The sequence below is a fragment of the Rhamphochromis longiceps genome, linkage group LG18, assembly GCF_057381845.1.
Source record: "Rhamphochromis longiceps isolate RC_006_pf linkage group LG18, R_longiceps_female_GT1.1, whole genome shotgun sequence".
Classification (NCBI taxonomy): domain Eukaryota; kingdom Metazoa; phylum Chordata; class Actinopteri; order Cichliformes; family Cichlidae; genus Rhamphochromis; species Rhamphochromis longiceps.
The window spans coordinates 6,373,768-6,387,698 of NC_140574.1; the positions used below are offsets into that span (position 1 = coordinate 6,373,768).

The 13,931-nt window shown below is 39.5% G+C and overlaps 1 protein-coding gene and 1 non-coding gene across 3 annotated transcripts in view; both read left to right on the plus strand.

Moving 5' to 3' along the window:
- Positions 1-13,931, plus strand: part of LOC146647597 (receptor-type tyrosine-protein phosphatase N2-like) — a 231,715-nt gene that overhangs the window by 51,577 nt on the left and 166,207 nt on the right. For both annotated transcript variants that reach the window (XM_085390215.1, XM_085390216.1), the window contains one exon: positions 4,802-5,175. In XM_085390215.1, the coding sequence (XP_085246341.1) occupies positions 4,802-5,175 (374 nt within the window). The remainder of the gene's footprint in view (positions 1-4,801; positions 5,176-13,931) is intronic.
- On the plus strand, positions 4,350-4,441 carry trnas-gcu (transfer RNA serine (anticodon GCU)). Its single transcript is given in 2 exon segments — positions 4,350-4,386; positions 4,406-4,441. It is a non-coding gene; the product is annotated as a tRNA-Ser (tRNA).

Consider the following 13,931-nt stretch of genomic DNA (forward strand, 5'->3'; position numbering starts at 1 on the left):
AGCTTATGTGAGTGCGTGTGTAAAACCAGCAGCATATATATTTTAGTTCTGCTGAGCCAAATAAGACAGGTCAGGGTGAAGAAGTGACAGCCAAAGAAAAGCTTACCACAAAACGGAGAAGTTATGACAAATCAGACTATAAGGCAAAAAGAAAGTGCAGCTTTATGGTTTCATGGACAAAAGAATTTCTGTGGCTGCGATATGACGAGCTAAATAACCAGGGCTGCACATAAGTGGTCCACAGGTGCGCATTCGCTGTCAAAATAAAAAATACGCACAAGGGTTAGGGTTAAATTTAAAAACTGTACTTTTGAGTTAAAATGTATATTTATAATTTTAATAAATGACAAATTAAAAAGGCATGAACATTTTTTTTGTATCGAAAAAATATCGAACCGTGACACCAAAGTATCGGACCGAACCGAACCGTGAATTTTGTGTATCGTTGCACCCCTAATATATATATATATATATATATATATATATATATATATATATATACCGTATTTCCCGGACTACAAAGCGCACCTGAATATTAGCCGCACAAGCTAAAATCAGGGGAAAATCCTGTTTTGTACATACATTAGCCGCACCTGACTAAAAGCCGCAGGTGTTTCAATGTTGACTTATCATATGTAAGAGAATATGCACAAAGCGAATTGTCAGGAAAGAGATGGCTGTTTGGAGACACATCTCTTTTATTAATATTTTGAAAAACAAGTTATGGGTACATATTTGCACAACTTTTTAGGTATATGTACAAGTAGCGGTAATTACAAGTACGAAACATGTGCTGTGCTTCAAAAACGAGTAACAAATGTAGTACATAACAATAACCTACACACCAGAAAAATAGATTCAGACTACCTTTTAGGCTCAGGTGGATGGATGGATGTTTTCACACTTTTCCACGCTGTCAGATTCCACCGGTGGAGTTGAGCATAACTTGCTTTTCGCAAGTTTATTGCCGCACACCATCCACGACTCCCGCTGAACGTGTAGCGCTACTTTGAAGTTTGTTTTTCGAGCTACTTGTACGGCACTATGTTGCCTGGCGGATGGACATGTGACCAACATACCACTCTTGAACCCCGATACTGTGTGTCTGATCACATGCCCTTCCGCCAGGCAACGTAGTGCCGTACAACAGCGGAACAAACAAAACAAATCGTCTTACGATATGACAAAAATCAGGGACAATCCATAGAAAAGCCGCACCTGACTAAAAGCCGCAGGGTTCAAAGCTTGTGCAAAAAGTAGCGGCTTATAGCCCGACAATTACGGTAGATAGATAGATAGATAGATATAAGGAAAGAATGAATATTTTTCATTTTTACAGAATGCAAAAATTCCACATTGACATTATGTCATTATGTGTCCATAAACACAAACAAATACACAACTTTCCAATCCAGAAGACTGATGTTTATCACACAGCTTTATGTCAGATAACATGCTGACACATAACTAAATGCTGCACTACCTTTAGAGCAATAGTTATCTATTGCTGCAGTGTTTGATAAAAACCCATTCAGCTTAGTGAAAGGGATTTCGTGACTGTGGGACTGTTATTCATTTGTCCATATATCTGACTTTACAAATAAAATGTAATATGTCATTTTCAACTACTTTTTATTTGTGTTTTGTAGCGAAAAATATATTTATGATAAGATTTGCTGAAATCAACGCCGGAATAGAAGCAACGTCTTCTCTGTGCTTATTTCTTGTACTCATTTCTTATTTTGTTTCTGCTCGTTGAAAATTCCCTCCAGGCTGATGCATCTTGCTGGTCCCAAAAAACAATTTGAAGTTGCAAAGAAGATTGTATTTCAAAGTGCTCAGAGACAGAACAAACTATGTTTTTAGCTCACATGGCATTGCTGCTGCAGTGAGATGTAGTTCTTGACAAGACGAGCAATTACCCTGAAGCTAGGACCAGAAGAATAATAGCATATTAAAACCCTATTCAGCATAAGTCTGACAGGGTGGCTGTTCTTTGATTCAAGGCAATTATTTCCTCATGCCTGTAGCTGCAGATCGCCAACACGCTAATGTCAGCAACAGGAAAACTCCCACAAGTTCAGTTTAAAAGAAAAAGAACTTGATTCAATATTGTTTCATTAGACACTTAACAGCCACTTCATTAAGTATGCCTAACAGCACACGGTTGCTGCAAATTTGTTGGCTACAGACAAATTTCCCATTCCACCACATCCCGAAGGTACTCTATTAGGTTGTGATCTGGTGACTGTAGAGGCCATCTGAGTACAGTGAACTGATTTTCATGTTTGAGATTAGTCACATGGCACCTTATCTTGCTGGAAGCAACCATCAGGTAGGCTAAACAATGCTCAGTGGATACTAAATAATCAAAAATGTGCCAAGAAAATAACTCCCACGGCATTAAACCACCAGTACCAGCCTGAACTATTGGCACAAGGTAGGATGGATCCATGCCCGGATCTCTGATGGTTTGGGGGTGCATTCGAGCCATTGGAATTAGCAGCTTGCACATCTGGAAAGGCACCTTCAATGCTAAAAGGTATACGTGGGTTTTAGAGCAACAAATGCTCCCATCCAGATGACACATATTTCAGGCAAGGTCTTGCATATTTCAGCAAGACTGTGATAAATCACATTCTTCATCTATTATTATCACACCATGGCTTCGTACAGTTTTAGAAGAGTCCAGGTGCAGAGCTAGCCTGCCACTAAGTCCAGATCTTTCAGCAACTGAAAGCAATTGTAATGAAATGAAATGAAAATAGGAAAAAGAGTACCCTGGACTGCTGAGCAGCTAGAATATTATATCACACAAGAATTGGATAATATACGTCTCCCAGAAGTCCTACAGCTGGTCTCCCCATTTCCTAGATGTTTATGGACTGTTTTTAAAAGAAGAATGGATGCTGCACATTGTAAACATGGCACTGTTCTTACTTTTTTGAGACATGCTGCTGCCGTCAAATTTAAAATGATCAGATGTTTTTTCTTAAAATTGTTAACTTTCTCAGTTTACACATTTGATTGGATTTATTTTCTGTGTCCCACTGTGAATAAAACATAAGTTTATGGGATTTGCAAATCATTGCACTGGCTGGGAGCAGTGCAATTTAACTAGAAAAAGCACCACACGGATTCTTTCCGTTATGATACGGTTAGGGATGGGTACCGGTGTCCGGTGCCATGATGGCACCGGTTCTGACATAAACGGTAGTAACCAGACCGAAAAGCAGCGCACATTTCGGTGCTTTTTTTCCTGAGCTGTGATACACTTCTAGCCAATCATTTTACGTTTCCGAGGATAGTAGGCGGGTCCAGGTACGTGCGTTCTTTTATGCAGAGCTACGGATTAAAAATGCCCAAGGCCAAGCGGTCAAAAGTCTGGCTGTACTTCACAGCAAAAGATGCAAACTCAGCAGCCTGCAACAAGTGCTTTAAGCTGATACTGTGATACTGTCAAAGGAGGTAACACCTCAAATCCGATGAAACACCTGGTGACGCATAGCGTTTTTTTAAAAAGCCCAGAAATGCGCCGTATGATAGCTTGCTGCGAGACCTCACACCGAGCGCATCTACTGTGCGTGGGTTGCCTGTTATCGGACCCGGAGTTAGCAATATCCCCCAAAAAACCCGAAGAATAGAGTCCTGGCCCCTGGCCCTGCCAGTGTAGCAGAAATGATGACAGATGATGATGCAGCAGCAGCCGTTCTTCTCTGCGTGAGTAGCTTAATGTTGTTAGTGTGTAATTTACGTTGAGTAGGCTAACCACGTTATTACATTAATGCAGGTAAGGTGAACTAGCAAACATCATCATAGCTACATGCGGCTGTCCTCTTGTTTGATGGCAGATACTCCCTTCACCCTGGCCAAAAAGGCTAAAATGACCAAAGAAAAAGTGGAAAACAGTTAAACATGAGAGGTTTTGGACAAAGTTTGTGTTTTTTCCATTGTTTAAGCACTGCTTCCAGCCAAGAGTGATACCATAAATCCCCTATAGCTGCAGAAAAGGCTAACATTGTTATCTTTTTACAAAAAACCAGCTGAACATGAGAGGTTTTTGGACCAATTTTGTGTTCTCCATTCTTTAAGCACCGGTTTGAGCACCGTTTGAGCACCGGCACCGTTTCAAAAGTACCGATTTGGCACCGGTATCGGATAAAACCTAAACAATACCCATCCCTAGATACGGTTGCTACAGACGTTGCCTCATGTTCTTTTAGAGACACTATGTCTTAAGTGTCTTAAGCTTAAAATTGAGCTCATTAGTCAGGTTTGTATTTTTTTTAATTAGGTGTCTGAAATAAATTAAGTTCTGTGTAACAGTTGGATCATCTACTGTCTTACCAGGCTCTGTGGTGCAATGGATAGCACATTGGATTGCTATTGGTTTGTGTCAGATGAAATTCAAAGATTGTGGGTTCAAGTCTCACCAGAGTCACTTTACTACAGTGAGGGGAGAAACTTGTTCCTGCTACACGGAAACCTAGTTTTGGGGTGGCTGTGTGTAGGTCAGGTGGTAGAGCAGATCACCCACTAATTGTAAGGGTTGGTGGTTTGATCTGTCTGCTCCAGTCTGCGGGCCAAATATCCTTGGGCAAAATACTAACCCCAAGTTGCTCTCCGATTAACCTATGAGTACGTAAGAATGTTAGATAGAAGGACTTACATAGGAAAAAAGAAAGTGAATGGGTGAGTGAGGCAAGTTGTATAAAGCGCTTTGAGTGCGCAGTTAGAGTAGAAAAGCATCATATAAGAACCAGTCTATTTACCCACGATATTTCATTGGCTCTTATTTCAGACGGAGAGTGGCAGCCTCTTCACCAAGCTTCTCGCCTACCTTGACAAAAGTTCCTTCACCGGACCTCCCCCAGCTAAAAACCATTATGACGATGCCAGTCAAACACCCAGAGGGCAGCAGGTGGGGCTGGAAAACGTCCAGAGTCGGACTAGCGAAGTAGGGGTGGCGGTGCAAAAGAAGGATACCACCCAGTCTGTAGAGGAGCTGTTGGAGGTGGCAGGCTGGATCAAGGAGGTGGCACCCCCTCCTGCTTCTCTTGTGTACGATGAACCTCACAAGAAGACGATGCACGTTCCTGAGCTACAGTTGGACGTCAAAGCCAGCAAGATGAAGAAAGATGATGATGTCTTTGGCTATGTCATCACCGACACAGAGTGAGTACAGATTTAATGATGAACATGTAAAAGGCAAACTGCAATTGAATTTTGAAGGAGACATATTTGAAAATAAGTGGATGAAAATTAATGGGTAGGTGGATGGATGGACAGTATTTGAAGAGTAAAAAATCAATCAAAATTACAATTCACTTTGCATTTATCATTTATTTTCAGGTGAAATAAGTACACTTTTACTGCTTCCAGAAATTAGAAAATAATATAAATTAAAAGGGTAAGTTGCAGCCAGGTGCTGTAATGAAATGGAGCTGATTAATTGATCATTAGAAAGTGTGACAACTACTTCTATTAAAGCCTCTGTAGCATTCAGGCGTGTGTTTACACAGTGCCACGGGAGATGCTGTTTGAGCAGATTCACCCCAAAGTCAGATTGTGCAATGCTTAGAAAAAGTTCCATCTCAGACTCAATAGACCTCTGTTAGAATATTCAATGTTAAAGTTCTTGACAGTAAAATTAGAAAAAGACTGAAGAAGTACCCGTGGTTTGGAAGGGTCCCCTAGGAAAACTCTTTACTTTAAGAAGAAAATGGCAACATGGTTTAGGTTCGCAAACCACAAGACTTCTGGAACAGTGTTCTTTGGTTCAAGGAGACCAATGCACAGTGCCACAGCATATCAGCAAACACTTCATACCAAGTGTCAAGCACAGTGGTGGAGGTGATTTGGGCTTGTTTTGCAGCCACAGGACCTGGGCACCTTGCAGTCATTGAGTGAACAATGAACTGTGTATGTCAGTGTATTCTAGAGTCAAATGTGAGGCTATCTGTCCAACAGTTAAAGCTTGGCCCAAACTGGGCCTTGCAGTAAGATGATGATCCTGAGCACATTAGAAAATCTACAACAGAAAAAGAAGAATTAGGGTTTTGTGGCAGCAAGTCCAGGTCTCAAGGTTCCTGAAGTGCTGTGCATAAACAAATGCTAGGAAACCTCACTGAACTGAAGGTTGGCTTTTTCATGGAAATTTCATAGCATGTCAAAATAAAAGTCTAATAACAGAAAGCCAGATGCTTGTTCAGTTTGAAAGGCAACATGTTCTAACTTATGAATCAATGTTTTTTAGTCATGTGGCTGAAATCCAACTTAACTCTGCCTTTATGTAGGTCACCAATGACCCACTTGGATGTTGAAGAGGTTGGAAAATGTAGAAAGTAAAATTTTTTATCTCAATTTTCAAAATGCATATCTCGAGTCTAGAGCTTATACAGAAACTTTCTTTCACCTTTGTTTTGGGTAATCCACAGTAGCGATCAACCAGCTTTTTTCACAGTAGGTGAAGAAAGAAATGTGCTTTCCACGTGAGAAATTGCAAACCCTCGTTCTTTGTCCCTGCAAATTTTACCCAGAATGCAACAAGAGCACACTGGGCATCTTTTTCCTTCTTTCTTACTCACACAAAGGACAGGGTCGTTTCCATATTGATTCCTCTGTTCCTCAAGTCTGAGGTTGAAGTTCTTTAGAAATCCTCTTTCCTGTGTCTGGTTTTGAAACTCCTTCATGCTCGCCTTTCAGCTGAAGCGGGTGTAATTCTGGCTCAAGGTCTTTGGCAAGTCTCTTTCTTTTTGTCCTTGTTACTCGACACTCTGAGCTATACAACAGAAGAGCCTTAAATGTTATGTTATAGAGAAAAAAACATCTCTGGGATGTTGGTGTGGAGGTCCTACTCAAGGCTTTCATATGCTGAATGAAGGAGTTTTTATTTAAGCACAATATGATGTCCGTTTTAGTCCAAGCTTTTTCTTTGTACTTACTTTACGTTACTCAACTGTAGCATACAGATCATTACAGTATAAATAGGAAACCTAATTTCTAATCACCATGGTCTTCAAAAGCCCCATTCAGTAAGGTTGAATGATTCTTCTTTACCCATAGAGCCGCTTAGTGTCACATCTGCTCTTGAGAATCAAATGTATTTATGTTTTACAAGAAAGAGAAATTCTAAATTAGATGACTTGTGTTTATGAAGTGCGGAAAAATTTCAAGGCAATAAAAAGTGTCAAATATGCGAATGCAAAATTAAATGTTGCAATGTTAAGGCGCTTTGGTTGTAGCTCATGAGCACCAATCGATCGTCAATCTTAAGGTCAGTAGTGTAATCCCCGGCTCCCGTGGGCCGGTGCGTTGAAGTTTCTCTGGGCAAGATCCTGAATGCCAAAGTGCCCGCAGTGTATCCGTCAGGGTGTGTGCATTATAGTTAGAAAACACTTAAAGACCTTGTAGTGTAAAGCTGCTCAATTACTTTTCTATTTACCGTTCAAATGTTATTCCTCTCCTCTCCAAACAGACCTTTGATAACTGAAGTAAAAATACTGTGACTTTAGCTTAAACAAGACTAGCCTCAGCTACGGCTGCTTTCCACATGTGAGAAAACCTCTTGGTGCTAAAATAAAGCGTTATTTCTTAGTTTTGTATTAAGTGTTTGATTTAGACTCACCTGACCTCCCCATACATCATACACAAGTATAAACATTGATAACACAGGACAAATGTGTGTACTACTGACTGACAGATTTATTACTTATAATTTGTTGCTATCTGCAGACGGTGCCTCAAGGTGGGGCTGCAAAAGGATACCTTTGTATCCCTGCGACGGCTGCAGCATCTAACAGTATGAGATGAAAGATCTTATCAATGGGTTAGATTTGTATTACTCTTTGTTTTCTGTAGATTCTCTTAACATTTTAACTAAATATATGGTTAAAAGAACAATTACAAAGCACCGGGTTTTCTTCTGTGGAGCCAGAACCAAGTTATTTTTTTTAATTTGAAAAAACTTTAGCTCACAAAAGCTCACAAAAACTACTTTGACAGTGTTGCAGAAATTCTGACGGCAACCTTTAACATCATGGTTGAGCTCCTGTAACTTTATGAAACGGGCTCAGAGGCTGCTTTGCTCTGATCCTAGGTGAACAGCTGGAAGGTTTAAGATGTGTTCAGTCACTTTTGCACCGCAGATGTCAGAGTCTTCAGTGTACTCAGCAGATTCCTCTCTAACCCTTTACAGTGACTCTTCAAAGTGACTCTTGACATTTCTATGAGATTGCTGAACTTCAAAAGAACACCAAAGTTGTCCTTGACAGTTCACTTTGTGTCAAACCTCTTCTTGAGAGTGAAGTGCAGCATCAACCACAACATGGAAAAATGCCACTTCGCAATGTGCCAGTAAGAAAAAGGCCCTTGAAAGAATGTCTTCTTGTGAAACAAGCCATCTTCTGAGCCAGACTAGTCTCAGTAGCCACATCTTTCCCCACAGCTTTTTGTTTGAGCAATGAGAAAACCTTGGACATTTTTCCTTGCTACGTCTGACTACAGGGACAGAGTGATGAAAACGAATGTATTAAACCAAACAACAAGCAGAAGATGATAAAAGCAGAGGAATGCAGTGAGAGTCTGGGCCACCAGTAGTCATCTCTAGCTTTTAAAGAACATCTGATTTGTGCTGCCAGGTACCTGACTGCTCCATGTCATACTGTGATTTAGCAGTAAAGTCAGCAAGCTTTAGGGTTTCTTTAGATCAAAGAATCCAGTAATATCTCTTGATACTTTTTAACTAGTGGCAATAACAAAAACTATGTATTAACACCATTTAATGTTGATACATAATTCACAGATGCTTCTTGTTTCCTCAAACATGGTTGCATACAGTACTGTGCAAACACATCATTTCTCTGAGGTGACATTAGACATTAGGGAAATGGGAAATACATGCAGCAGTTTATTGAAACATGTAAACACACATGGAAATATGGTACAAAAGAAAGTCATTAATTGGTATGACCACATTTGTTCTTCAGCCTGAACTCTGGTTCTTGAATTAGGTGCCTTTTTATTCTTGAATGATTCACAGATCAGTGTTAAGTAGCTTAATAAGACATCTTTAAAAGATTACAAGAAAGTCTGGATGCTTGGAAGCAAAATACTAAGAAATAAAGACTTTTGCTCAGTACTGTAACTCCTTCAACACTGCATTAACCAAAGGCACACCTAACTCATAATTTAAGAACTCGCAGTAAAATTGTTTAACTCAACAACCATTTTTCCTCTTCACTTCAAGCTGGGCCGCTGAATGGCTGTGAACTCTAGTGAATGCGTTGCTGAATTTGAGGTTGTTTGAATAAACGTTTTTCATATTTTGGCTTAAAGCTACTGAAATGCTCCGTACTGAGGTCGAGTCCCTCTCCAAAACAAAGCTGTCACAGTAGGAATAAAAATATATGAAATGCAGGGCCACATGCGAAACAAGATCGATGTGATGACATTTTGGCGCAGCGTCTGAGGTGAAAGCTGATAGCAGGAGCATCCTGGTGGTTTTAGAGTATCATCTCCTCCTGTGGCCTGGGGAGGGGAGGAAGAGGAGGAGGAGGAAGAGGAGGACAGGGTGATTCATGACAGCTGGAGGAAAACACCTGGTGCTCAAGACACACACACACACACACACACACACACACACACACACACACACACTCTAATTAGTACTTTGATGTAAAAATATGCATAAAAAGCTCCAGTGTAATTCCTTTAATGATAATCTATAATTTGATGATTTGATGATCAAATTCCAGCCAGAATTTGTTGCCTTAACCTGAACCTGTTATCTAACTGTTATCACGAGTAATGTTTCCAATTACTCGTGATACAAGTCAAAATCTCTGTAGACCATCGGAGGTTTCATTTTTTAATTAATTTTTTAGTTTTCATTTTCTGTTGGCCCCATATGTATTTATATGTTATATCCAGAAATTCACAGAAATTGTTTATTCTGACGTCTCTGTTTCTATTTTTCATGCCGCTGACTTGACATTTGTTCCGTCTTACCGACAGCATTCTCCTTAGTTGTCATTATTACTGATCAGACTTAGGCATGACAGTCTGCCTGTACTGGTTTTCTCCTGATTCACTCTCATGTACTTGCTGAGGCAGCTCATAGTAGAGTGATCAGTGGAGAAGCCCTGAAGGGAAGGGATGTCTTTGATGTTTGAAGAAATAGCCTTGCTTTTGTTCAGTGAAACCTCTGGCTTTCCTATTACTACATGCAGCAATCCTCTCCTCAGGCGCTTCTGTCCCCAAACAACAGGAATCCGACTGGGGTCTGCAGAAGATGGATAGATCATATTTTCCTGGTGAGCAATATACTCTGGACTACTCGAATAATGACCAAGGAACCTTTATTTACACGTTGGAGTGAAAAGCAAGTGTAACTTTCTCCATTTTGGACCATCTGTTTCCTGGAAGTTTAGTAGTGTCCAAATAGTTTGTCCTACACATGTGTTATACTGTGTGAGAAAATACTCACAAATACACAAAAAATGTTTGCAGGAAGATTAATTGATTTTGCTGTGAATAAACTAAATATTAGACATTTAAAAGGTTTGAGAGGTTTGAACTTAGTAGTACTTTGACTACTCTCACGCTGAAAATAGTTATAATAACAGTTTGAATAGTATCAGCATATGAATTTGATATTCGTCCCCTGTATATCACCAGTAGTTACCCTCCTCTACCTTCATGCATTCTAAGTAGACTGTTACTATCTTTTGTAAACAATGATAAGGCAAGAGCATTGTGTGGACATTTAGCAGTACTGTTATAAAACCTGGTGGTAAATGTTGTATTAATGCTGCCGATGTAGCTTTGTAACATGTGCATTACACTTTAAAATTGATGCTTTTTAAATTTTAAAGTCCTTATGCTCAAAATAAAAAACAATGCAGCTGTTGATGGATAAATGGATTGATGTGAAATTATATTGCTATCTGAATCTGGAAAACACGGTGCCAGGCGTATAGTACCTGTCAAGTATCCATCCCTCCCTACTGATGCTTAAAATGGAAAACATAATTTGATATCCAAATTCGTTTTTTCTTGTCTAATAAAACATTTGCACAATGTCTTGTGCTAACCCTGCGCAGTAGATGTTGAGACATGAAAACAATGACCACTAGACGAAAGGTCATCAAATGGGGTTTATACTCAGGAGTCCATGGATATCTTCATTAAATTTCATATTAGATCATCCAGTAATTGTTTAGACTTTTTTAGAGTAATAGAATTCAGGGTAGCACAGAGAATAATCCTGTTGTTTTTGTGTATTTGTGCAAAAGTTCCTTCTCAACTTTGGTAATTATTGCCTTTGGATTCAAAGTCATTTGTCCAGCTGTTGCTCCATCAAAAAGCCAGATCATCATCAGATGAGCAAGTACAGGCCTGTACTTGCTGCTGTACTGTTATCAGTTTCCATTTTCCCTGAAATTGTGTAAGAGTGAGATGGAAGGAAATATAGAATAAAAATAATCAAAGCGTCTCTCTGTGAGAAGAAATCCTGCCGAGGCAGGCTGTCGTATCTGAGTGGGATCATAACCCAACACCCTGCATGCTGCAGAGCTAATGTAAAAGCTGCTGTGAGGTCTCCATTGTAGCTATCAACACTCAGGATCTGCAGGCAGAGCGATCGCTGATGTCAGATCTGAAGCAGCTGCTCTGCACAGTGAAGACTGACTCAGGCTGTGGGCTGTTGAAGCTGCTGTCTGCTCTCCAGGCTGAGAGGGGAGACAAATCACAGGCTGTCAGTACATTTTCATACATAGCAAGTCTCATTTTTATTAACTGTAATTCAGCCACATTCAGTCATTTTCTCTTATAGTCAAAGAAAACAGTTAAACTCATGATCCCTAAGATGTTAAATTCTGTAAACAGCTGCAATTTATTTATTTTTATTTGGATTTGACTCTGAAGCTGACAGTCATATTTGATCATAAATGATTGTTTATTTGGTCACATGTCCAGTGCATGTGAAATCATAAGGCTAGGAAGACACCTAGAGTAAAGATTTTAATATGGAGTAAACTAAAAATGATGAAAGAGAAGAAAACATTTTTTGGTTGAAATCCAGCAAGTGTTGGACATCAAAGTTCAAGATGCAAGGACGGAGACAGCTGCTAATTTTTGTAATTAAGTGCATTTAAAAATTGAGTGATTTGCACAGTTTGCAGCAAAACTCTTTCTCAGCTTAAGCTGTATTTCCAGAAATGTGCAGATATCCTGCAGATGTCTGGAAGCGTCTGCTTTCCTTGTTTGAATTCCACAGAGGAGACTTAGAGGAGGTCAGATGAGTCCACAGCAGACAGCAAGCAATTAGCTTGGAGTTGGGATATTGAGCTTTAATTATGGTCTCACAGATGCAAACACATGCCACGCACAACCTCTCCCCGTCCCATTGGCCCTAAGCATGCACAGAGGCTTTGGTAATTTAGTGCTTAATTTGTTATTCCCTTATTTCGCTGCCATTATTCTCACGGTTTGGTGAAATGTCAGTGAGTTTCCCCGTCTAAATTTTACTACGTTATCATCAAAAGCAAAACTATGTATTAAAGAAGAGGTCATTTAAAGCCAAATTGATGTTTTCGTGTTTCTTAACCTGTCATGAGTCATGTCTGCATCCCGTTATATTCTTGTTTTATTTTGAAAGTCTTGTTTCTCTGTTCATTGTGCTTAGTGTCACGATGTGATTCCAGTCAGCTGGTTTTCCAATGTGTTTCCACTTCCTCTGATCACCCTTTGTGTGTACCTTTGTGTGTATTTAGTTTTTGTGTGTTGATTCAGTCGTTGCCAGGTTGTCTGTTTGGTTTCACGTCATGTCTCAGAGTTCTTCTTACTGATCAGGTTCGTGTTCGGTTTATTTCAGTTCCATGTCTCTCGTCACAGTTTTCATAGTTATTTAGTTATTTCCCAGTTTAGGTGTCAGGTTAGGTTTTGCCATGTTCACGCTTGCTTTGTTTTTGTGTTCACGTTTTATCAGCCAAATGAACGGCTCGCCTTTTGTTTAAACTCGGTTCCGTCTCCTACCGTGTCTGCATTTGGGTCCCACTATTCACTCAAAACACAGTCAGCTCCCTGCTGACCGGGACATAATTGACATTGCATGCTTTTTGGATTGGCATTTCTGTTGTCATAGCATTGTTTCTTTAACTACACCTTTTGTGTCTGTGTGCTTCGCCTGTTACTTCTAGTCACATCCTATTTTATTTTGGTAATTTGTTTTCCTTGTTGGTTTCCTTCTGGCTTTTTCCCTCCTCAAAAATTTGCCTTTACCTGCCTTTAATGGCTTCACCTGTGTCACATTAGTAGGTATTCTTTAGCCTATTTTTGCCTCACTTATTTCCCTTGTGCTCCTTTAATCGTTTAAATCTTTGCTTTAGTTTTACCATTTTATTGAATTAGCTTTTGTTTATTCCCAGAGTGTTTAGTCACCTTTTGTTTGTTTACAAAAAAGTTTTGGATTCAACGTTTGTTCCTTCACTCACTCATGTCTGCATCTGGGTCCTCATTCTGATATATCAAAACATATATATCATAACATGTCTAAGAAGTTTTCACACTATTAATTTGTAATGTCAGACACATAAGGCTGCACAGATGGCATTCTCATTTATAGAAGCATAGATGTTTCCTTCTTAAGTTACTTTAAAAATAAAGAAAAGAAAAGTTTGCTTTTGAAAATATCCAGTAAAGAAATTTGTGTTGGGAGGATTACATCAGCTTTACTTGATTTAAAGTAGTTAAAATCTATTGCTGTAGAGTATGTGTCAAACAGTATGAGCCAATGCCATTAATATGGCTGTCTATCCAAAAATATGCATATATGCCAGAACAGCAGATCAGGGTTCAGGATGAAGTGTTTTTCTCTTCTTTTAGATCGAGGTAATCCTCAGCTGTGAACAAAACAGGTCGTTTTTGTTGTT